This window comes from Amblyomma americanum, chromosome 9 (genome assembly GCF_052857255.1).
Source record: "Amblyomma americanum isolate KBUSLIRL-KWMA chromosome 9, ASM5285725v1, whole genome shotgun sequence".
Taxonomy (NCBI): domain Eukaryota; kingdom Metazoa; phylum Arthropoda; class Arachnida; order Ixodida; family Ixodidae; genus Amblyomma; species Amblyomma americanum.
The window spans coordinates 145,619,777-145,645,275 of NC_135505.1; the positions used below are offsets into that span (position 1 = coordinate 145,619,777).

The 25,499-nt window shown below is 47.3% G+C and overlaps 1 protein-coding gene across 2 annotated transcripts in view; it reads right to left on the minus strand.

The window, feature by feature from the left end:
• Positions 1-4,242: 4,242 nt before the first annotated feature.
• fs(1)N (female sterile (1) Nasrat) overlaps positions 4,243-25,499 on the minus strand; it is a 32,088-nt gene continuing 10,831 nt past the window's right edge. Inside the window, exons 8-28 of one of the 2 annotated variants that reach the window (XM_077637931.1) lie at positions 24,003-24,202; positions 22,957-23,239; positions 21,712-21,859; positions 20,548-20,687; positions 19,496-20,470; positions 19,386-19,436; positions 18,291-18,770; positions 17,001-17,357; positions 15,497-15,645; positions 14,927-15,151; positions 14,552-14,699; positions 14,155-14,265; positions 13,499-13,662; positions 12,286-12,430; positions 11,924-12,193; positions 10,783-11,058; positions 9,580-9,768; positions 9,121-9,374; positions 6,217-6,376; positions 5,493-5,639; positions 4,243-4,521 (exon numbers count right to left, since the gene is read on the minus strand). In XM_077637931.1, the coding sequence (XP_077494057.1) occupies positions 4,484-4,521; positions 5,493-5,639; positions 6,217-6,376; positions 9,121-9,374; positions 9,580-9,768; positions 10,783-11,058; positions 11,924-12,193; positions 12,286-12,430; positions 13,499-13,662; positions 14,155-14,265; positions 14,552-14,699; positions 14,927-15,151; positions 15,497-15,645; positions 17,001-17,357; positions 18,291-18,770; positions 19,386-19,436; positions 19,496-20,470; positions 20,548-20,687; positions 21,712-21,859; positions 22,957-23,239; positions 24,003-24,202 (4,910 nt within the window). In that variant the 3' untranslated portion in view covers positions 4,243-4,483. Of the gene's footprint in view, positions 4,522-5,492; positions 5,640-6,216; positions 6,377-9,120; positions 9,375-9,579; positions 9,769-10,782; positions 11,059-11,923; positions 12,194-12,285; positions 12,431-13,498; positions 13,663-14,154; positions 14,266-14,551; positions 14,700-14,926; positions 15,152-15,496; positions 15,646-17,000; positions 17,358-18,290; positions 18,771-19,385; positions 19,449-19,495; positions 20,471-20,547; positions 20,688-21,711; positions 21,860-22,956; positions 23,240-24,002; positions 24,203-25,499 lie in introns of both variants that reach the window. The other variant, XM_077637930.1, reaches the window with a different exon arrangement.

Here is a 25,499-nt window from a genome sequence, read left to right on the forward strand (position 1 = left end):
ATGAAATGGTTTGTGGTTTTTATTTACATGAATAGCTGTATAAGGGAGTTTCTCCATAGCAGATAGGGCTGCTGTTGGCATAGTGGAGGGCTCAGGAATAATTTCGGCCACCTGGAGATCTTCAACATGCACTGACATTTCCCAGCTAGCATACGGGCATTTTTTATGTTTTGCCTCCACCGAAATGCGTCACGGCGAGGAGCGCTGCTGCACGAATGTATTCATGCCGCTGCACGAATGTACCGGAAAACTTTTCACGGTAAATTTTGGGGCTGCTGTAAATATATATAGTTGCTTTCAGATGAGCAGCAGCGCTGAACCTGTGCCGCGTGCAGCCGTATGTGTATTGGAGGCGCCAATCAAGTCTACGAATTGTCTGGTCAGCAACACGCTAGCCACTCGAATTATCCTGTGAAGTTAGTGTTCGAAATATTGGGACCTCAAAAAATTTTCGAAGGAACAGATTTTGAATATGTACTGGGATTTCGAATAAGCCTATTTCAAAATTTTGCGGTCTTTAATATGTGTGGATCCCTCTGCACCTCGTCTCAAGAATGAACTATAGTAGCATCCATTTGACGAGGAGTAGGATTCCCTGGATTGCCAGCCAATTGTAAAGACGACAGTTGCAGTAGAACCACACTGGCACATTTTTCTCCGAACCATGGAAAAATATGTGCCAGTTGAGAAACATGGTAACCTGACATTTGACGGAACCGCTGTCAGTAGAAAGGAGCTGTGGAGATAAGGGAGCACGCGAAGCTGCTGCCCGCGTGCACTTCTGCACTGTTCTCTCTGTGACCGTTGTAATTCTACTCATTCTCATCTGTTAGAATCAAGAAACTCGTTTAAGCCATGGGGAACTAAGAAAATGCGGAGGCCATTAGCAAAAGTCCTCACGCCCTCGCTGGTGACAGTTTCGTTTTGACGCTTTTGTTTGTGTCCGCCTGCCTTACTGCAGCGATGGAACTTCAGCAGCTGCAGCAAAAAATTGGGGGAGGGGGTGGCACGTAAGCTCTGCCTTTAAGTGTATGACTCGAGAGCGATTCCTCTTGTTCATGCAGACACGGGCACTGTTTCCTCTTTCACAGTCACAATCGTATGTAAAAGACCACCCACACGACACGCATATAAAGTCCCACTTTAACCTGGGCAGATGCGGTCATTAAGAATACAGCAATGGGCCTGCTGTGTAGCATCTTGAGAGGCAGCGCTTGTAACGTGAGTCATCGTCTGCCCCATGCTCATTTGAGGGTGAGGAGGAAGACGGCCCATGCACTTGGCACGTTGCTCCCGGTTGTTTCGATCGCTAAATATTCCTGTGTCATTAGTGTGGCTGGCGCCATCTGTGGGAGCTTTTTGTATCTGTCATCTTTTCGACCAGTCTGGGTTTTTCAGTCATAGCCGGAACACCAACACAGGCTGTAACACTCGCGTTAAAATTTGCGCCGCCCGTAAGCACTTGATTCTTCGGCATAATCTGGGCATGTTGGAAACCTCCGAACACACTGGAGTGCAGTTAAACTTTGATGGGCATTAACAGGGTGCCAATATGGCCGGTGTGCCGTAGTCGTTCCAGGTGCGCACGTTAAATGTGCCTCGAGGCAACGTTGCCTTGAGGCGCTTGCAGCCTGTGCAGTGCTTGCCGCAGTTGATACTTGTGTAGTCAAGCCAGGTCAAGACATGTCGAATTTTAAAATATCTTCTGCCAGTCGTTAGACGGGCAGACGCAGGGCGGAATTCGAGACGTGCACTGCAGGAATGCTCCTTAAAATCTGATGTAAGAGCCGAGTTTGCACTGCACGAAAATCTATGGAAGCTAATGTGGGACCGGTCCCCAAGAACATATCCCAGCCAGGAAGTCGCAGCACATGATAACGTGATAGCTGTGTGCTACCGTATTGGGCTCATAATGAATAACGAATGGGCTTAAGAATGCTCTCTGTGCTGGTACAGTTGTGAGCAATATGAGAAGGAGTGAAGTTTGGGCATTAATTTACTGATTACTCTATAATTATATGTCACAAGCACAGTTTTTCGTTTTCGAACTGGTTTTCCTCTTGGTGTATAAAAGCCAAATGTCATTCTCAAATTTAGTTGAGAAATAATCAGAAAATTCGCAATTTTGTGCAATAGGTTTGTGCTCTTTCGTATTGCTCACGGGTCATGACTGAATGTTCTTTGCTGTCCCTGATGCATGGAAATGCTGGCTGAAAATGCAGCAAATAAATGGCCAATCCTAGGAATTGTGGCTATCAACAGCATTAGCGAAGTAAAGATGCGCATAAGCCATTTTCACTATGATCTTTCCAAAGTACCCTAGACAAGAGATTTCCTTGAGGCAGTTGGATGTTGGCTAGAATTCAGTTTCTTCACATAATTACCTGTTTCAAAATTGGTAGCTTGATGGGAAAGCCATGTCTTGAAATGGAGCACATAAGCTCCAAACTGCTTAGAAATGCCTATTTCACTGCTCTGAATTGTTCCAAGAGAGCTCTAACTGCTGAAAAATCTAATAAGGGAGTAATTACTGATTAGCAACCACGCAAGATTAGCCATATGGTTACAATGCAAGGCTATACAGCTCTCATGGAAACTTTGTAGTGGAAAAAAAAAGTATTTTCGTAGTTGAGAAAAAGAATCTCAACTACGGAGTTTCTTTGGGAGCTGTATCTTTCCTTTGTAGTCTTATGGCTGCTCTTCGGTGGATGCTAATTAATTCCTTATTACAAATATACTTTATCTTGGGGGATACCCCTGAACATTGGACTGCTCAAAAATTTTTCTTCAAATCGCGGTTTGGTGGTAGCATTATGCTAAATTTCGCGATTTATGCTACATGCGCGAACCTCATTTTCCTGCGTTGAGGTCAAACATTGGTGACACGTAGTTTTTTTTTAGCCTGAGAGATGGGTTATAGGCAGCGAGGTCAACAGGGTAGTGGCCATGAAGCTTCTGCGGTACGCTGCCTAGAGTGACTGCTCCGCATCGATCCATGGTCATTTTTCTGTGGCCGTACATTACTAACTTGGGGTCAGTACGCATACCTGAATTCCATGGTGCAAGCTGAAGCAAGTGGAGACTAGACAATTGCGCATATTTTATCAGAAACTTTTTCAGGTGCTTTGAACGTGACTACATCTTACATGAGCTTAGCGCTGCCTCAAAGGGGTACAGACAAAACTTGGAATGCAAACAAAGGTTACGATTTGTTGAATGGGCCTAAGGAAATGCCTTGAAGCAAGTTTCTCGAAGATGTTGAGCGGAACGTAATTCAATGCGATTTGTATTGTCCGAGGAGCTGCTGGGCATTTCTACCCGAACAGAGTGATGTCAATGTGCACTTGCCCCAATTACTGCAACGTCATTGAACCTAGTGGTACACAGGAACAACCAGTGCTTGCTGCAATTTGTAATCGTGTATAATTAATAACGCTGCACACTGATGTTCATAGCTCATTATTTTTACTAGGCCCGTAGGCCTAGCAATGTAATGATACATAAGGCATTCACACATGGATTACCATGTCGTGTCCTACGACCGCTGAATACTTTAAAATTAATTTTTCTTGCTGTTTCGGTTTCAACAGCAGAACCAACACCGACATGACTACTGCAGTTTCCTCCTCACCCTCGGGACAGCTCCTTTCCCGTTGACTCTGGCGGCAGTCTGCTGAGTTTCTAGATTGTTTAAGCAGTGTAAGCGCGGGTATATTCGTTTTATTTTACTGGTGTGGCATGCTTTTGAGTCAACAAAGCAGTGTGTTTGGCGTGGTGCCGTCGGCTGCTCATTTTCTTTGGACAGGTGCTTTGTGGTACCTCAGAGCGGGGAGAGCTGCGAGGACAGTATAGTGTAGAGTTTTCCACTCAATCCAGTTAGTAGTCAGTCCTCGTGTTCCACTGTGTGCATGTAAGCTGCTGCCGGATGATCTTCATGTCACTAATCACAAGACTTTTTCATCCATTGTCTGATGCGTACAGGCTCGCACACACAGTTCCCGCTGTAGGAGATGACCGTACATCAGCGACGCTTTACTGGCGCGCCTTTGTTTTCGGACTGATTAGGGATCTGCTTTACTTGTGCTTGATGCAGAAGTCTATGAAACCAACTGTACATAAATTTGCGCATGTAAAACACTGGGGTATTAGTTGCTTGATTTGCTCGACTATGACGCGATGGGATAAACTAAGTTTGATCAGTTAGAATGTACACTTGCGTCAAATGTGAACAGAAACGAAACTATAGGATGTGAAATTTTATTGCGGAATCAGTACAATGCATATATACACACCCGTCAGCATTCTCAGTGTCCATGAGGCCTTTTAGGCTAGCATTTTCGATGCAAACGGGTTAAAAATGTTAACTTGTGTAAAAGTAACAAGTAGCGAAGCCTCCGAGGCAGTTATGGGAACAGTAAACGATTAGTGCCCTGGAGTGTGAAGGGCATAAAATCTAAAATCTCCGAGCAGCTGGTACATAGTGTCACGTCGCTGGTAGACGCCGGAAAGTTGCTGTAGCGCCTGTAAAAGAAATAGAGGAATATGCATTTTTGACTGTGCCTTGCACGTATGCCAGTCAGAATGCCATCGACAGCCTACCAGCAGTATGGATGCTCCCAGAAGGTTAAATTTGAAAGCGTATGTAGACTGCAGACACTCAACACCCTCATATCATACGTTAAAAGCATTATGGCAAAAATTCATGTTTTGCACTGCTCCAGTCCTTGTACCCTTACCGACAAGCCGTGATAGTGTTTACGAAATTTCTTGACAGGACACCCGTGCATAAAGGTGGGTTCATATGACAAACCGCGGACCGGTTTGCGGACTGCAGTTGCAGGGAAATGCCAGAGCTTTTCTGGAGGCGAACTCCGTGCTTTGGCAGTTATGTTGGTAAACACAGCAAGCTGAAAGGCCCCGCGCATTTGTAATCCTTTTATCGCCACCTGTAAAGCTGCAGTAGATTAGGCATGTGCGCAGGCTTTCGCTGTGCTATGTTCAACATGGCAGCCATAGGTCCAGGTGCGCACCTAACGAGCCGGAAGTAGAATGTCACGTGAGATTTTATGCACTGGCCAAGAGCTGATCCACGATTTTTGGGGAGAACATGGTGTACAACAAGAGTACTCTTTCTCAAAATAGCTTTTACACTGCACCAGACTGAGTCATTGTCCTCTGTTAGAACGAAGGACCACTTCGGCGCATTTCGGGGCCCAGTGGAGGAAATGTGCGGCGAATTGAAAAAGGGTGTTACGTGTACGTTTTTTCTATTGGTCTCTGCTGCTGTCGAATGCAGCTTCTGTGGTAAGCAAACAGAAGAGCCCAGTGAATATAGAATTTGAGGGGCCTGAGTGGAGCATACCATACGTGAAGTATGGCAAGTGGTTGTGGGGAAACCACGCGAGGCAGGCATGGATATGCACATGGATATGTATGGTTCTGCACGTGGATATGCGGAAGCTTAATTACGAAAAGAGCGGTTAAAAATTCACCTTGCGTAACAGCCCTGTAGATGAGGCTCTTCCCAGTGCTGTGCCCCTGAGCTACGATGAGGTATAGGGAGCCTTCGAGCACAGTCATCTTGATATCGGTCACCAACCTGACTGGCAGGGTTGAGTGAAACTGGAACCCGCTTTCGCCTAGAGAAATTCGGAATGAGAATAATTAGTTGAGTTGCCTACAGAGAGCGCAGACGTTTGCTGTAAACTGATGCAACGCTACATTGAAAAGTGGGTTCCATCATGTGGGCAGTGGTTAGGTTTTTCCAGAACGGGTGCCTGCTTCAGGGAACACGAAGCAGCGACTGCACAATGGGCATTCGCCACGAGCTGAGCTGGACTACGAGTGATCATGGGTGTCAGTGAGTCTTGACACTTCAGCACACTAGAGCTTCGGTTAAACTTTATTGCTGCGCCACTTTCCATCAGCGCCTACCGTCCGGACAGACGAGGAGGTTAGCATTTTTCATCCAGAGGTGTGCAATTTCGTTTGTAACTTTTGGCACTCCAGCTTCACGCAAATACCAAAAGGAGTTACTAGAGCAGCGAGTTACGCAACCGCCAGTGCTGTATATCACTTTTGCACCCGACAGTACCTGCAGGATTCGTTAATAACGCCCCCTCTTGCAGTGTTTTCGAAATAAGTGTCGCTGGAGAGTCTAGTTCTAGGCAATGTGGGCTATTCGGACTACAACAGTGAAAGGGGAAAAAACGTTACCTTTGAAAGTGTAGATTTGAATGGAAGTTCTGTTTGCTGCAGCCATGAAGACATCCGACTGAGCTCCGTACTGGACAAGCTCGACTTTGGAGACCGAAACCAGTGGTATGATCTGGAACAGCTCGAAGGTGGAGCCAGCCTTGCCGCAGGTACGGTAGACCTGCGAGTTCCACGTTAGATGTGAAATAGGCGATCGACTGTCATACTGTTGCCTATCAGAATCAGTTTATTTAAACGAACAAACGGTACATACACACATTTATTAAATACAGGAGGAGGTCCCAAAGTCAAAGGCGGCATCGGGGACCTGTTACAAACTTACCCAAAAATCACTATATACGAACAAAAGTGGTTAAAATTGAAATATTGCAAAAAATAATTAGTAAAACACTCAAAAATGCAGTAAGATGCAACTGGAACGAAACATGAGCAGGGTAAATGTACATAAATGCAAAAATAGAGGAGAACAATTCAAGTGAGTGCTCCGTATGCGCTATGAAAAAAAAAAGATTGCAATAGAAGATACGTACGAAAACTACGCTTGAAAGTATGAATGTTAGATGATTGCTTTATACTAAATGGTAATGAATTCCATAAAATTGAGGCAGAGAAATTAACTGAATTTACCGTAGTTCATTTTAGGCTTCGGTAGTAAGAAATTGTTTTGGCATGAAAAGAGTGAAACTTCGTCAAGCAAACTGGATACTATTAATTATCGGAATGGGAAGTGATGCTTTCGCAAATTTAAGAGAATAGCGAACCATGGATGAGACCGCTAGGATTTTATGAGCCTGCAGTAAGGGTGCAGCACTGCATAAATAGTTGTTGAAGGTAATAATGCGTATGGCTTGATTCTGTATTGTTGCAGCGGTGATGTGTGTGCTGTAGGTGTTTCCCCAAGAAGAAATGCAATAGTTTATATGGCTATGGATGAAAGCACAGTACAGTGAAATGAGCGTTTGTAAAATGAAAGTAATTTCGTACCTTTACGAGTACCATTATGTTATATGCTGTTTTTTTGTTGGACTGTTTATGTGCCTATGGAATTTGAAGTGGCAGTCAAGTTCGGCTCCAATAAACATCGCATGATCGGTAGCAGTGAGTATGTGAGAGTCAAGTGAATTATGTGGAGATTCAGGAATAGTCTTATGGGGAGATAAGATGACAAAGCTAGGTTTAGAGGCATTAATACTCAGCATGTTGTTACGACACCAGGTTGCCAAGTTTGTAGCATCAGCATTCAGTTTATGGGTTAGGAAATCTATTGACATGTCAGATGCTAGTATGGCAGTATCATCGGCATATAATATACATTCAGAAGAGGTAAGGCAAGATGGCAGATTATTAATGTATATTAGGAAAAGAAGTGGTCCGAGGATGGAACCCTGAGGAAAGGCAACATTAGTAGTCTTTGGTGCAGAGTAAGTACCAGAGATGCAAAGAGCTTGGATCCAGTTAAGCGAGTAGCTGCAAATAAATTATAGTGCAAGACCATATACTCTAAGGCCGTTTAATTTGTCAAAGCATATGGTCTGATTAATTGAATCAAATGCCTTTGAGAGATCGATGAATAATGCACCACTAAAATTACCGTAATCAATAGCTTTAATTTTATCTGAATGATATTAAAGCTAATTCAGTCGAAAAACGAGATTGGAAGCCGAACTGACTAAAAGATTTTAAATTTTGTAAGATAATTTGTCAGACAGGCGACAAATAATTTTTCAATTACTTTGCTAAAGAAGGAGGGAACAGCAATGGGCCAATAATTAGGAGTTTGTCGCCTTTTTTAAAGACAGGCATTAGTTTAGCTTTTTTTAGTGCCCTAGGGAAGATGCCTGTCTTGAAGATTTGATTTACAGTGCAAGAGTACACATGGCAAATCAGAAGATATTAGGTTGATACGACAAGAATAGAAGTTGTCAAGACCAGGGCTTGTATACTGAAGATTCATAATGACGGTGCGCACGTCATCCGGGAAAATTGGAAAAAGAAGGAAACTATGAGGTAGGCGAGGGTACACATAAACTGGCTGAGCAACAAGAGGCTGATCGATAAATGATTTAATGAAAGCATTAGCAGTTCTATTTAAGAATGAGTTGATAACTTTAAGAAACAGTGGAGAGTCGCTACCAGTTTGAATTATTTAGGTGCATAGTATGGAAAAGAGTGTTAGAGAAGAGAGAATGTGGCATCTCTCTGGTATTGACTAATATGGCCACAACCGGTAGGGGTATGGCAATGGTCTCGGATGCTTGGCTCGTTTATCAGCATCTAGTAGAACAATTTAAAGAAGACACTGGTCAGTATCACATACGATGGCAAGCTGCAGAGAGACCCAAGGACGGAATGGGCGTAGCCACAGATGCTTTGTGTGTGGGGAAGTGGGAAAGGGGTGAAGCGAGACATGTTGCGAATCGGAGGACAGCAGTGCAGGCTCACTTGAATACTTGAAAAAGAACTATCTACGCACCTCCTCAAGGAGTCTCTTCACATCCCAATGAGCGAAGCGCTCAGCAGGAGATGCGGGGCAGTTTACTACAGATATACATACTATGGGGAGGGGGGTACACCACGTTTTGCCTTCATCAGCTATACAGTCGATCTGTTTGGCGTTTCGGCACTGCTACGGGTGCCTTGTTGACAGGCAAATTTTGAGTTCTTCATTTCACATTGGAGAGTGCTTCTTGACATGCAGAATGTTCCTTTCTGTCCATTCTTCGTTTCGCCTTCGGGCTTCTTTCGTGCTGCTCCACTTATGTAAGAATGGACCATATGTTTGAACAATATGCTCCGGACAAGTCAGCAGTGGACAACGCATAAAACTTCCCATTTTAAGATTCGGAACAGCATTCGGAGTGCAGACGATCGTAGACGCAGTTTCGGCGCGTAAATGTTCTTTACCTTCACGAGGCTGGACTCAGAGCAGCGGCTGGCCATGTCGACGCCGATGAACAAGGCGTAGAGGAAGCCATGACTGGCGAATGAGTTCACCACCGCGCTGCCGTAGAGCGTCTGCACGAGACGCCAGTTGTGGGGGCCCTCCATGGCATACACCTTGGAGTGGTGGTGCTCCGTTATGCAGGCTCGGTGGTCGAAGACAGAGGCAACCGCATACACCGCCCCTTCAAGGGCAACAAGCTTGACTGATGTGGCACCTGGATGGAATATAAGCACAAAAGAAATGCAAACTTCTACCGTGCGCTCTGCATCTCTGTAGGTTAGTAGATTATTGCAGGTCAGTAAGTGGGACCGTTTCACTTTAGAGCTTTGCAGCAGTTTGCTTCACGGATGCCAACGCACCATGAAATTAACACTGAAAATAGCGTAAATGTGGTCTGTTATGCTTTGTGCGGGTTATACCTTCGCCTGGATTGACCGTGCCGATGAGAGCGGGCTCGAAGTTCTTCATAGTGTAGATGAAGAGGTCGAGAACACCATTTTTGGTCAAGCTGGCCAATATCGCGGTGTGGCTAGTCTTGGCAACAGCGGACATGGAGAGCACATCGCCGAAGTTGAAGAGCACCGTCATGCCGTCAGTCAGCATGGCACCTGGGCAGAAAAATGTGGTAAAAAGCTATTTCTGGACCATCAGTGTAACAATGATGTTGCTGTTATCTTTTTGCTTGACTTCGTGTTAGCAACTGCTATATGTACTCGTTTAAGTACTCTGTTGCAAGTTTTAACCATTTAGCCCGGATCAGATTAGCCCAGGTCAAAATGGGAGATCACCATCGTGTTATCCATAGTCAAATTAGCCTGGACATCGATTTTGGTCCAAATATATAAAGGTGAAATTTCGGGGGTTGGGATGGGCCAATGCTGGTAACGACCAGGGCGAAATTTTGGGACACCATCGCATTGGCTATAGTCAAAGAATGCTTCGGTATCCGACTTAAGGCTAGTATGAAATTGCAAAGTCCAAAAGTCATTTCAATGTCAGATGAACTACCGAAAGAAAACTTGAGATTCGCAGTTAGTAGAGCTATCGCTCTAATAAGCGGGCCATCGCGGTTTTCCTTCCATTGACTCAACACAGCTCGTAGTGTAAGCGGCCCGGTCAGGCGTTCACGGATGGATATTTGTGTAAGCATAGAGGAGACACTATGCGCTATAAGCTGCAGCTCGCTGCTATCCTTTCCGTGAGCGTGCGGGCGTTGGAAAAACATTTTTAGATAAATTGTGCGTGCGTGCACCTGAACATCCGAATTGCGTTGCGCCTTACAAAGCATGATTTAAAACAAAGGAAAAGATCGATGGAAAGTGCTCGCTTGTCCAGATTTGACTCCCTGGTTACTTGTATAAAGAATCAATCGACTCAATGGACTCATCAATGGACGCACGTTTCTTGTGGGATGCTGACCCACAGCTTACGTTCACCAACACGCGGGAAGGCCTTCGAGAAGTGAAAGTAGGGTGCCTCGATTGCATTTTCCCAATGGGCACTGAAGCTCCCTTGGACGTCCTGTGGATGTTTAGGATATCCATGGGACGTCCAAGAGAGTTACAGTGCCCACTGGGTTCCTGCAATTGAGGCAGCGTGAGTGAAGGTTGAGTGGCACTCACGGCCCGCGTTGCTGTCCGCCAGGGGAAGTTCCAGCCAGAGGAGGCGCCCTTCTAGCGAGAAGTAGACACGCTCGCCTTCGTCGGCCGAGACTGCGCCCTGTAGGCGCCACAGGGACTCATGCCGGCTCCAGGCGAAGTAGAACGCTTGCGCCAGGGCGTCGCCGTCGTGCGCGTCCACCAGCCGCAGGAGGCCCACGCCGGGTGCAGTGTCCACTGTAGTCGCCTCCACGTCCAGGTACTGATGGAGCACGAAGTAGTCAACGGCCGAGTACGAACCTGGAAGCAGTACAGGGAAGCAGCGGCGAGGAAGACCACGGTGTCAAAACCGTGAGAGTACCTGGATGGTTTCCTTACACTCTAGATTGGTAAGAGTGGGGAGGAGGTGAAGGGAAAAGAACATAATGGGCACGCACGCGCACAGAAATAAATTACGGTATAGCACAGGAAAGTGGGCACGTTGCGTGCGTTGCATTTCTACTAATTAGCCGCTACGGGAGAGTCCTGTGCTGGTTTTCCAGTTTGTGGTCTGAGTTATATGGTCTAGCCCAGATATATCTTACTGTTTATATCGAACAGTACGGACATCCTCTCGGAAAGCTAATGCGAAAGTATAGCACTACTGTTCACGTTTATCCAACCTTTTCAGCCGAACATGACGACGTAGAATTTTTTTGTTGGACAATAGTTGCAGTCGCCAACTGCATGGTACAGTGATGTAAGCATACGAAACTGCAGAGCAGGAACGGAATAAGGTTTGATTTGGGGGGGGGGGGGGGGGGGGGTTAACGTCCCAAAGCGACTCCGGCTATGAGGGACGCCGTAGTGAACGGCTCCGGAAATTTCGACCACCTGGGGTTCTTTAACGTGCACTGACATCGCACTGTACACGGGCCTCTGGAATTTCGCCTCCATCGAAATTCGACCGCCGCGGCAGGGATCGAACCCGCGTCTTTCGGGCCAGCAGCCAAGCGCCATAACCACTCAGGCACCGCGGCGGCCCAACGGAATAAGGCGGTGAATAGAATAATTCAAGTAACATGTATCGTTTATTTGATGCCGCTTGTTCGTCACAATGAATAAGCGAGTGCACTGCGAGTTATCTGCGCTTGCGGACTAAAGACAGCACTGGCGCGTCACTCACCTGTGAGGAAGCACGACAGCTCGTTGAGGGCCTCTTCGTGCTTGGCGATCCTCTGGCCTAGGCTGCGGGAAAGCTGCGCCGCAGCGTGCTCGAAGTGAGACACATCCCTGGCGAGCTGCTCGAGGCGAAGGTTGTTGAGCGTGCCCACGTGTTGGATATTCTGCCGAACTACCACGTTGTTGAGCGTCAAGGGAGCGGCGATGGTCTGAGGAACGTTAAGAAGCACGGCGTGCCGCACCAAGCTCAGGAAGTTGAAGTTGTTGATGAGGCCTGAAAGATGGCGTAAGGCGCGAAGAAATCCTCGGGCTCGAATCTTGGAATGTGTAGACCAATGAACCGTTTTAAGCAGTCAATAACCTTACCTTTAACGACGACGTTTGGCGTGACCACGTGGGTGTAGGAGAGTTTCACGTGCAGAGTCTGCGCTGTATGGAGAGTAACAACTTCTTGCCGGAAGAGCTTCCCGTTGACGCGTTCGGGCAGCACGTTCTTCTCGAAGGTGACAACCTGCAAACATGCGTACTTGTGAACGGCAACGCTCAAGCAACAACTTATGACACCGATCTCGGGACACCGTGTGCCACATACGCAGGGTTTATTTCAGACACGACATTGAAAAACTGCCACGTAGTCGTGACGAAAGGCAGATAGATGCACTGAAAGAATTTGTGGGCGAATTTGTGCCTTTCAAAGGAAATGTGAGCGGCGGAGATATTGCCGCTCTGCGGTAGAGTACAGAATGAATTCCGCTGTATGGACCGCGTTCAATTATATCTATTGCTCTATAATTACCTTAAACACCGAGAACAAGCATGGAGATTGTGAAAAGATGATTACTCGTGATTGCTCCTACAGTGATCTAGTCGTGTTGCGCATAGCGAATCAAAGTGAAAGTCGCGAGCCGGCGGAGATTGACAGCAACAGCTTTGCCGCAACATGTTATAGCGAGACGCAGACATAACTGGCTCTGGCGCGTGCAATTTCTACAGCTCGTCAAAATGAGGTTATCAATCCCCGCTTATAGGCACATTAGCGTAGAAGCAGTGGCTATAGTTGATGCATATATTTAGGTGATCAGAGAAAATAGCCTGGAAGAAAAGAACAAGCTGCGGATTGTGTCAGTTTCTGCGTTTCATGCCGGAAAGCCCAGACGGCGCGTTCTTTAGGCTGATCTTTAGTTTCAAGCCCAGGCGAAAGCAAATTTCGCCGTGAATTTGCGGGCTTATGAGGCTTATAGTACCCAAAAACTTCCCTTGGACATTGTCTAGAAGTTGATAGTGAATTTTTATCCCGCAAGGGCATCTGTGGCCAAAGAGCGCCATGGCACAGGGTATTTTCGTTTCCTCAATATTGTATCAGTGACCCACTTCCCAAGCATTTCGCCCTGAATAAACAGAGCACCTGGCCAGGTGAAGCTCGTGCCCATTGTATCACCAGTGGGTTCGTGGCTGCACTGGGGATCAAACCCCGCACCTGCCGCATGCGTGGTGGATGCTCAAACCGCTAGGCTACCGGTGCAGTTCATTGTCTGGAAGTTTTCTTGCATCATTTAGGAAAGAGGTGCGATTGGCGTACCTCGAGGTGCTTAGTCCCGTGCACTGTTTGGTTTGTGGAAACGAACAAGGTGTCCTCAAGCACATGCGGAAGGAAGTGGCCATTGACCATGCTAGAGACCGGGAGATGACCTGGCACCTGGACATCTTGGAACACAGGGCTGTCCATGTGCTGCTCAGGACAGGCTGGAAGATTATAAGTTGCACAGAACGATGAGTAGGCCTCCAAAATTAAGAAAACAAACTGCTAGATGGCGTGCATCTATTGAAGGGCATGATGATGGCGGTGTGTATTAATAAAATAAAAACTGAAGTCGAAAATAAGTGCCAGCCGCGGCAACTGCTATCCACCACCTAAAGCACTTTATAGGTAGCGGGCAGAAGGAACAGGGGAGAAGATAGGGAGGCAAAAAGTGGATATGAGGGATGGCGGAAAAGTATTGGGATAGAGGATACGCAGACACAGACACCTATGTGCAGAAGACTCACTATTCCCTTACAAGCACAAGCAGAGTGCACAGCACTAAGTTACCGTTATTTCTTTGGGAACACTAGTACAGGCACAGGGGAATAAGATGGTCATAGGAAAGCGAAATGCAAATATTTGACCATGTGCGTGATTATGCGTTTTACCTAGGCTGCGAAGTTTTCAAAGCTGTAGCAGAAGAGAAAAATTACCTTTGTTGTGACAGAGTTGAATGAGGTCGTTGGGAATAAGGAGACCATTTAAGAAGCCGTGGACGGTGAGGTCCTTCTGAACTGTGAAGGAGTCGCTGAAGACGTTTTCCCCTGGAATAACAGAAGGGAACACTCTAGGAACATTCAGTGTGAAGTGTTAACTCGGGAAGGGTTCAAAGAATATGGCGAATTCTACCATGTTTACTTTGAGCATTTAAGCCATCCCTAAATGATGCGCAGCTCAAATTGCTATTTGAGTTCCGCGTGACTGGATAGTAATAGGTGCATTTCTGATTTGTTGCGCAGGTTGTGAAAAGGTATCGTTACAGACGTCACAGTTTGCAATGAATGTAATGTTTGCACAAAACTTATCTGGCGACTTGAAATGAAGTATTACCGAAGAGCTCGCATTTGCCATTTCCCCAGACGGCGTCGGACAGCACCGTTTTGATTGGAACACCGTTGACGAGCTGCTCGAAGTGTGCGTGGCTCGTTTTCACAGTGCCTTCCAGCAGCACGTCGCTGAAAATCTTTGGTGCCGTCGTCTGCAAGGAAAAGGACACTCACAGCGTGAACGAGCATGACTGCGAGGGACCGGCGTTGACATCTGCATGCAATGTATATATAGTATCTAAATAGAAGATCAAATATACAATACTGTTAACCTAAGCCTTCCCGCCTCATTTTCCCAAGGCAGATTACCGTAGCCAGAAGACACCCTTCAGAAAATATTACCTAGAAGAGAAAAAAATGGACTAGCGTGTGAACTTACGAAATGGCCATCGATGAAGACAATGTCCTCGAGGAAGGCAGACAGACTTCCGTTTTCAAAGTGGCGAACCTCGATCGAGTTGAACAAGTTAACGGGGCCACGGATGATCATTGTCGCAGTGAATTCGTGGTGCCCCGCACTGCATATAGCTTGGTCCCTCAGATGCCGAAGCTTGTGGCCATTGAAGAGACCTTGAACGTTGAGGTCTGTGCCAATTTCGATCACCTGTGAGGAACGAAGGAACGGGCCAGCGTAACAGATGATCGCTTGCCCATGAAGCTTTGCGTCTTGTCTCACTGTAGTAGTTTACTATCATCACATTTAGTTTGTGCTCATCTCATGTGCTTTTCTGTGTGCCGTCCGTAGCACAGTTTTTATGTTTAAATAATGGTTATGGGCTGCTAAAGGCAACCCATGACAGGAGGTCGATGAACCTCTTGAATGGAACTGTCACTATTATGTTGCTGCAAGAATTTTTTTTTACAAGTTCATGGGGAGAGAGATTTCAGAAAATGCTGTTTTTCGACTGGGTGGCAGCAAGTTTGACGTAACGTCTTCCACAGAACTCACCTCGTTAAACTCGAGGTCCGACTGAATGACGTTTTCATGGTCCTCCTTGGCGATCAGTGTGTCCAACACGGACAGGTCCACTCCGTTTATGTGGCCCAAGTGCGGGAGGTCTCCCAACACCTTCACGTCGCGCATGAAGTTGTAATGGCCTGAAAAAAAAAAAGCATTGTTAGATGGAATCGCACACGATTTCTCGATGAACATGCGTAACCTATAGATTTGCCATCGCACGCAGTTGGAAGCGTCACTTGACATGCAGAGCGGCAGCCACTGTTAACAGGCATTGAAGTCATAGTGAAGGGCGGTAGCCGCCGATCCGAACAGAATTTGAGAAAGCCAGTGTTTCGCGGCAGTGACTTCTTGCTGCAGCGGATGCTGCACATGCGAACTGTGTTTAGTATTTATTATACACGTTATAAATAAAGGCCCTACAGTGCATCGTCCAATCCATTTCGGGAATTACTCTTGCATTAAAGTAACAGAAACGCACAGGTGTATGGTCTCAAGCTTTCCACTAAACCCGCAAAATCCGCATAGCGACCACATTGTTAGTGGATTGTCCGCTCCTATGTCGAATATTACGATTGGGTCGATCGACTCGTTAGTTAAGGCAAGTCATCTATCGCACCCCCGACAGCCGCGCGACGATCTTACGAGAGCTCTTCTGACCCCTAGTATTTCTGGTTTAGCGACCTCTGGTCTAGTGGACCAGTGTTTCCGAGAGAAGAGGGCAGACGGCAAAGTGTTGCCATGTGTATTATAAACTGTTGACGTTTATTACCTTTGCAGAATCTTGAGCTTATTGCACATTCCCTTATTTATAGTAGCTTCAGATATGCAGTCACTGTTTTATCACTGTTCAAAAACTTGGTGAATGAAATTAAATGCAATACAAAGGAACATCCTTCGATCCGTTTCACCTGACTGCAGTTTAATTTCGTTTTTTTACAACCGCCCTCTCATCATGTAGTCGTTCGTGCTCACTTTTGGGAAAGTGAATTTTTGGTTCCTTTCATTCCTGTTCGTTCTTTTTGACATCACCCCCCGTTTTACGGTACCTCGCTGCTACTCATTATGGCCACTTCACTCATAATTATGCACCCAAAATTTTTAATTCTCTGTCTGATTATATCTTCAGTTTCTTCGCTGTCGCCATTAAAGCATTTCTTAAAAAACTTATTTGGGCAACTGTTTCCTTGTTCCACTTTACTTTTGGTATTAAGGTTATTGTCTGCTTGTTTTGTCACGCCTGTTTTGCAATATATATGTCATTCGCCGACTGCCGGGTACTGGCCTACAAGCAGTTATGGCTTGGGCAGACCTGTCCTAAAATTTTAAACATGTTTTCTGGAAAATAAAGGAGTTTATTATTGTTATAGTTTCGCAGTCTTAGACATCGCAGGCTGAATCCCCCCGAATTGAAGCGCGAGAGTCAGTACACGCATCTGTTAGGCAAAGGCGCAGTACAGAATGTCTACCTTCCGACAAGACCAACAGCACTGACCCTTGATGCTCTGGTCTGTGCTCTTGAGCAGCACGTCGTAAGAGAACATGAGGTCGTTGACCGTGTCTGCAGCGATGTTCCCTCGCACGGAGAGGCCGCGGTAGAAGACGCAATTGCCCGAGACGGTGGCCCAGCCGCGCTTGGGCACCGCGTCGGCCTCGAAGGCACGCAAGTCGCGGCCGTCCAGGGTGCCGTGGACACTCATGGTGCCCATGACCTCGAACTGGTCCCGCAGGGCTACCGGGGCGCTGACCACTGACTGTCCGCGCAGAGTGACGGCGACCGAGTTGAGCTCGCCCAGGCGCACTCCGTTCACGCCCTTCACGGTGGTCACGGGGGCGACAGCCTTCAAGACTCCTGGAGGGCGAAAGAGAGTCCCCATCCAAGAGGCATTGGGATGTCACTCTTTGAGATAATTGAGCCTCAAAGGCATACATGGGCAAAGCGGTAAGCGGTAACAAATTATTCGAGTTTTGTCCATGCACCTGAGATTCTTTAGAGTGCTTTGAAATCTACACATTCGCTTTTATTGCGTTAGTAATAGCGGAATTTTCGCCGAATGCGGGCTGTCAGAAGCCTCCAAACACGCGGGGCATCTCCCTCCAGAAGGTTCAGGGGATTTGAAAACGAGGAGGCTTGCTTCTAAACATTGCATTTCGAATAGAACCAGGCTTTCAGGACCATAAAAAGATTACCAGTACTCATTTTCACCGAAGAAAAAGCAGACGAAAGAAAATTTGTCATTTATGACAGCGTTTGCACAGTGGTCTGACTCTTACACCGAGCGGTCGAGCGATAGCTATTGCTGTTTCTGCCATGATTTAGCTTTTTTTAGAGTGACCCGGGTCTAATTTGGAGTCCACTGTCGTATTATAGACATTAAAATTAGCCTGAGTATCGATTTTGGTCCAAATCCGAGAAGGTCAAATTTCAGGGTTGGGAGTGGAGACCAAATTTTGGGGGTGGGGCGGCCGAATGTTGGTAATGACTAGGGCAAAATTTGGGAAAACAATCGCATTGGCCATAGCCTAAGTACGCTTCCGCATCTGATTAAGGCTGTTTCTATGAGTCGCTGAGTCCGAAGTGCATTTGAAGGTCAGATGAACACAAACTGGAACTAGTGTCTTCATTGAATAGTGTTACCGTTCTAAGAGCGAATTCAGATTTGATGGCGTTAATTCATTTACCACGCCCGCAAAATGCAACAATGATTCGAAGGTTCGCGGATACGCGAGTGTCCACGAATCGGAGATCAATGCCTGCCTGTTAAGGGCAAGAGTCAACGCTCACCAGAGAACACTTTTGGAGCATTCACGACTTGCGGCTTTGTTTTGGACATGACGTTTTTCAGGAACGGCTGAGCTGGGCGCCCGTTCATCCAGACAGCATTAAGGAACGGCATCGTCACGTTGCCGATGGCAAACTCTCCGGACAGCACTTGGCCCGTAGACAGTGGTATCCGGCGTCGGTTGACGTCCACTATGTCGACGCCGCCTACAAGACCACGGATGGTCGCGTGTATGCGAGAGTCGAGGAGTGCTGCAGACATGCCGTGCGCCATGTGCTTTGTGCCGTAGATCTTCTGCGGAACGGACTTGAGGACGAAGTCCCTGGGCATGGAGAGGCCTTGGACTGTTCCGGAAACGTAGAGGTGTTTCACTCGCACGGTGTTCAGGAAGAGCGGCTCGGCAGTGATGTTCTGCTCGCTGTGTAGAGTTATACGGCCGGCGAATAGCTTGGAGAGGGGAACGCCATCGATGATGCCAGTGTCTGAAAGAACAGCGTATCGAAGTTGAGCACACGGATGACATATTTGAGGAGGTTTAAAGATAAAGGCCGCTTCAACCCGCATTAATGGGACGTGGCCGATGTCTTCCCGTTCGTAAGTTTAAAAACATGCAGTATTGTTGAAGCACTTCAGGATATGCCCAGGCGGCGTCGAGATAGCCTTTGTGGCCTCCCAACAAATTTTAGGGACTCATTTATTGGCTACTCCTGTTTTCCATGCCGTCGCCATTTTCTGTACGTCTCGCACAATTGCAAAGTTGTTACAGAGGTTGCGGTATAGGAAAAGAAAAGCAGGAGTAGTTCATGTGGCGTCTCTTCATTGTTAGTGTCTTTGTTTGCGCCGCCGTACATTTCATCATGCACCAACTCGCCCCCCATGTCGTTATTCTAGTTCATTTTGCTCAAGCTGCTCTGGGGTTTATTGAAACGAGGACGTCGATATCGTTCAGCACGGAGCATAAATTCCGTCATTTTCGCTTAAAGTGAGAGCTCTGAAGCGTAGTAAGCGACACGGCAGTAGCATTCTGTGGTGCCTACGAACTCGCTACCGCGTAAGTTCAAGTATAACCATTAGGAAGCAGTACGAAATCCACTTACTAGAGTTGAGGTTTTTCTCGAACACGGCCGGTCCAGTGAACGTCTTGATGCCTGAAATCAAACCTGAGGATTACAATTAGGTTGCGGCACTTCAGCTTAGGTTGCCTTACCATGGATATCCTGATGGTCCTCGGTGGCCACGAAGTCTTCCAACAAGTTGTAACCGTTCACGCTACCCTTAACGGTCATTTGAGCTACCTTGGCCCCATTGTGGAAGGTCTTTTGGCCCGTCATGACCAGCGTGGACTCATTGGTGGGGAAAATAGCGTCCTTGTAAAGAGCGTCCAGGAGAACGCTGTTTACCTTAGCGAAGACCCTGACTGACTTCTTTACGAAGACAGGTGCCTTGAAGACAACGTTGTTCTTCACGACTTTCGCAGGTTGTTTGGAAGCGTAGGCTGCGAATTCCGAGATATCTATGTTGTCAACTGTACCCGCAACGTGTACGTCTCGCTGCGCCTGGAATCCATTGGCGAAGGCAAGTGGGACGTCGATGGGGCCGTCATCAGTGAGGCGGTAGACGTCTGCCGGCAGAGATACTCCGCTCACCCTACCCTCGACGTTTGTCACCGAAGTTATTAGCCTGCTGAACTGTTTAGGTCCTTGCACGAATTGCTCGGCGTCTTTAAGCATGAGGTCGTGCGGTATCGAGAGCTTGTTAAGCCTGCCGCGAAGATGTATGTCGTGGAGCGCTTCGAAGACTGCGACGAAGTTCTTGGCACCGGTGATGACAGCTGGCCTGTTGACGGTGACGAATCGGCTGCCGATGTCTGCAACTTTGATTCCGTTGACGAGTGGCGTAGAGACGGACGCAACTTGCACGTTGCGGGCAAAGGTCAAGGAGCCTTCTGCCGTCTGCACGTCGACCGAGTTCATGGTGCTCGCGGCAACTGCGACCAAGTCAACGCTGTCCACCATCTGAGCCGATAGCTCTTGTAGAACTTGGACGGAGGTGATGTTTTTTGGAGCGGTTATGTAGTGGGTTCCGGTTAGTGTCACCAGGTCGCTCAGCTTCAAGCCGTTCAGCCTTCCCTCCAGGAGGGAGTCCTTGGTGATCATTAGCGGGCTTGCGAAAGTTGTAGGACCTGAAAAAATAAAAGCGTGCATCATTGCCGTTATTGACGGTGCTGAAGGGCGGGAAGCATGCAGCCACAGCACTTACCGCTTATTGTGTGGTGCCTGTCCGTTGTGACGGCGTCAGCGAGATTTATTCCATTTACGGAGGGAGTCTGGAGCGAAGACCTTACTCTGGCCGGTGTTGTCAACGTGATCTTTCCAGTTATAGTGGTCGGTTTGTTCATCCTGGAAATTACATGAAGGAATTGCGCTGTCACGTCATTGTGCGCATTCTCCTTTATTAATGCGAAAAGATTACTGGCTATGTTGGCACCTGAAGTGTCTGCAAATTGTCCGAGTGGTGTGGTGAAGTATATAAAGTCTGCTTAAACAATGCCGAGTATGAGACATTAGTTATTAACACTAGTCAATAATTAATGACCACAATTAAATAACACAATTAATAACACTAATACTGGAACTTACTAATGGTGCTAATTAATGCCTGCTAATTTAACCAAGAATGAGACCCTGTGACGTCAGATGTGTGACGTCATCAGTCTGATGACCACACCTACAACATGTTAATAAGAGCAAAGCAAAAAACGGAGCCCTGAATGAGGGTGTCTGAGAAGTCGAACGATATTCAGGTATTCTAATAGTTCTAGAACATTCCGTATGACGTCATATGGACAAGAGCTACCAAAGTCGACTAGGGGCCACCAGCGTCGCGGCAAACGCGGCTTTCGCATTTCTACAATGCAGTCTCTGCAGTGCTCTCCAAGTTTTTCCACGTTCAGTTCATCATTTAGTACGTTTTAGAGACTGCGGTAATTCTCAGAAGCATGCTTTTGAAGTCACGACAGGTCCACTCGGGTAATTGTGTCCAATCCTGCGTCGAGGCATTTATTTAACCGTGCAGTAAGCATACTGTATACGCAGAGTTGCCACCGTAATAACATCCACAGGCAGCTTAAAGGGCGGGACATGAGAATGAAATTACAGTTCCGAGACTCCTATCGTATCCGCTTTCTCTATATTTGCAACTGTTGGTGAACACTTCGTAATGAAAGCACTTTCTGCACATCGTTTCACTGTCCTTTTCAAAGTTGAGGTAGAAATAAGCCCGTAGATTATAGCTTGCAGACGTGAAGATAACTTTGCAGTGGCGTTACGAAGCCGAGAATAAAAGACACCCGAAAGTCTTCTGGATGAAACTTTCCGGAGGAGTCGCTTGACGGATCGGTGAATTGCGGAGGGGACTACGTACCAGTAAAGGTTCCTGAACAGGTCAGCAACAGGAACTCCATGGAAGGATGCGATGTTTGCTTCAGAAGCTTTAACCAGTGGTGTTGAGAAGTGACCTTGAACTACCTTCGGCGCGGTGATCGTGGCTGGCTGACTCTTGAACACGGCATCTATTATTGAACGACAGAAATTGCGTTTTCTGCGTGAACGGTGCAGTTAATGCTCCGTAGTATAATATTAGTGCTGTTAAAGGGGATCTGAAACACCTTCCGAGAAAAGCACATCAACTCGCTCAATCACTAAGCTGTGTTTTGATGAAAGCCTGAGCCAAATAATACACTCCTACATGCAGCAGAGGACCCAAAATCAAGCGCGAAAGTTGGCGAGCCCTTCCCGGCAACTTTTTCATGTTCGCTCCTTCCTCCGTCGCTCGCATCTACGTATACATGTTGAGAGGTGGCTACTGGTTAGATTATTTCAGACGTCAGGCAGCTACCAAGGCCGCGGCCAATTAGCCGCTTAGCTCCGGCGGGCGGGTCACGAAGCTTCGTCCCCAGAGGTGGGGTCGGCGAAGGAGCGCCTACCTTCCAGCGTGCAAAAAGTGACGAGAGGAGAGGGAAAGATGTTGGAATTCAAATTATGACTAAAGATAACTCAGCTTCTAAAAAGCGCATTAGAAAATTTATCGCTGGACAGTATTCGTGAAGAGGCGTGCTTTAACATCCCAGCCATACTGCAACTTTATTAGAGCCCCTTTCAGAGCCCCTTTAATATAATTCGAGGCATAAGGAATAAGGAGGCATAAGGGAATGTAATGCGAAGGCAAGATAACCGCTTGTCCTTAAGGGTAACGGAGTGGATTCTAAGAGAAAGTAAGCGTAGCAGGGGGCGGCAGAAGGTTAATTGGAGAGACATGGGAGAGGCCTTTGCCCTGCAGTGGGTGTAGCAAGGCTGATGATAAGGAATACGCTTTTGCGTAATTCCTTATGCCTCGTGGGCACAAAGAGTCTACTCGTGAAAGAACACGTGCGGCGAATAATATTTTAGTGCGTATAGAACAGAGTGATTTAATATCTAGATTTAGGTACAAAACGTTACTTTCGGATCTTCGTTGAGCAATACTGGAAGTAAGCGCTTGTGTTGTGTCCTGTGTATTCTGTGCGCTATGAATCCTCATGCTGGAAGTAAGGCTAATTCCAGCTCGCAGTGAGTTTAACAAGACACGTGCCTTCAGTGTTCAAAGGGTGCAGTTTGGAAGAACGCTTACCTTTGAGAGCCGAGACAAGCTTGCGAATTCGGAAACCGATGTCACTAATCGCCTTGTGAAGCTCGGGCATTCGGCTGTGGAGTTCGTTCATGGAGACCTTTGAGCCCTCCATGGTCAAGCCCTGGGGCAGCTTGGCGAACCCCATGGAAACGGGACCATTGACAAGAATGGACCTGACGACTTGCTTCACTTGGACCACGTTCACTGGCGCCTTTGTGGATACGGCGTGCCGCAGGGTGTTGGACGCCTGACCGAGAAGGGCTTGCTGTTTGTCGAGTTGATCCTGGGGGGGATGGGAGAATAGTTTGTCTTGAGAAGTGGCTCGGGGAACATATATTGTAGAGAATTACTTGCGCGAACCTACGCTATACAAGCAATGATGGATTTCACACCAGCCGGCGGGCGGCGATTTTTATGGCGTGTTGGGATTCTGAAGCCAGATGGTATAGTTTAGGATTTTGTGTTGCTGGACAACGAACAATTTGCGGTGGTTTAGCCCTGGTTAAACCTGGAGTGACGCGATAGCTACAGCTATCCGAGTGGAACTTGGTCACGTGACCAACCACGTGACCAACCACGTGACAGCGTGGCGGTGCAGCCACGCTGAAGGCTCGAATGCTACCCTAATGTAGCCATCGCTGCAAAAGGTTTACTGGAATTTCTAGTGAAGCTGAAAAGTCCTTGAGGTGCGCAGCAAGAAGTTAACGTAGCAAATCTTTCCTCAGAAAACGAACCGCTATCTCAGGAGTAAATAAAGGCTTACACAAGTTCATCCCACAGCTTGTATTGGATGATCTACTTTTGTGATGCAAGGCATCTATGGCCAAAGGTCTACTCGAGGTGGGGTTCAAAGACCCATTCTTTCTAAGTAATCCACCAGGGGAAAGCCTGTACTCATTGTGTCAACGGTGGGTGCCCGGCGGCACTGGCAATCGAAGCCCGTACCTATAAGTACCGCATGGGAGACGAATGCTCAAACCAGTAAGGCAGTCGCTGCGGTTTCGCTTTTATGGGGAAGGAAATAAAGTAAAATGTACTGAACTGACCTTGAGCATTGACATGCGGAGTACGAGCTGAGAGCCCTTCTCCTGAACAGGGTTCGACAGCATGACAACCTTCGTAGATACCATGATCGATTTAGGGGTCCCTTTAGTGGCGTCGGTGAAAAACATCCACGCGTTGTCCTTGATGCTGAACGACGACAGGCTGTCCTTGAGAACGACGAAACCACCGAGCGGCACTGTTCCTGAAATGAAGTTAATACATTACACGAGGTCACTCCACTGTCCCTAAGCATTGCTTGGTTTTGCGCTACGGGAGGGTGGTATAGCTTTGTCGGGGAGCGCGAAGCACTTTTTTAGCTTCAAAATATATTAGACTATACAGAAGGAGGTGTCCCGGTCTAGACTACTGGGATCTCCTGGGACGAGTGCGTAGACTGTAGCGGGCTGCTCCCAAAAATAAGAAAAACTAAGCACGGGAGAGTATCGAAGAGTATAGATCAAGTGGTTACTGGGATCCAGAGCAAGAATTTATTGTTTAAAATATTCCTACGAGGGGGAAAAACGCTCGAAGTAACACTTTTGTTTAATTTATTCAGCACCTTCCGTGCCTTCTGCTTTCTCACGCATTGCCGACTCCACCTGCCATTTTGGTGAGCAACGTTCTGGAGGCACAGCAGCCACTTTACAGAAACCAGCCTAAGCTAAATCAGCAGGGTCATTCATGACATTTGCTATCGCGGCGGAGTTTGGTGGAAGAGAAAGGCTCAACATTCGCACTCCCCACTCTAACACCCTTCCAACTTCGCATCCTCCTCCCCCTCACCGGGCCTTCCTCCTCGCAGTGAAGGCTCTATTGAAACCCCGCCAATGATGAACGTTGGCAATCACCCTGAGCCTTTCACCTTCCTTGTGCACTTTAGGTGAGGGGAGAGAAATGGGGCACGTGTTTTCCTATTTCCGTCGGTTTTCGATCCTCCCTATTGCCAGCCGTACTGTGGCCGTTGTAGGGAAGTCTTCGGGAATGTACGCGGCGAATGGTGAAGACACTGCAGCCTCTGTTTGGAAGCCATAAGGCGCAGAAAAAGAACGACACGGCTGGAGGGATAATATTCCCATCATGCTCAAATTTAATGCATAAATAAGCAGAAAATTTGCAGTTTCATGCAGTGTTCCCTCTCGTATCGCTATCGCTAATATGAAGCAACGCTCGTCTGTGTCGTGTCTTCCTCATGTCCCTGTCAAAGTGCGCGCTGTTCTGTTTTAAAAATGACTTACCAACTCGCCCAATCATCCGTTCTAATATGACGTGCTATAACTGCCCCAACTGAGACTTCATTTTCAAGCGACACTTGCCCCTGTCCACCTTCTGAGCAAACGTTGTCAATGTTTTACGAAAGGTGTGGGCATAGACTTCGGATGTTTTCAGGCAGCGCATTTGCGGGCAGTGTCCCGGGCGCGTATTTCGTGCGTCCAACCCATAAAACATCGGTCGTAGTCACGTGGGTAGAGACACGAGCGCCCCAGCGCGGCCGGTGTTCG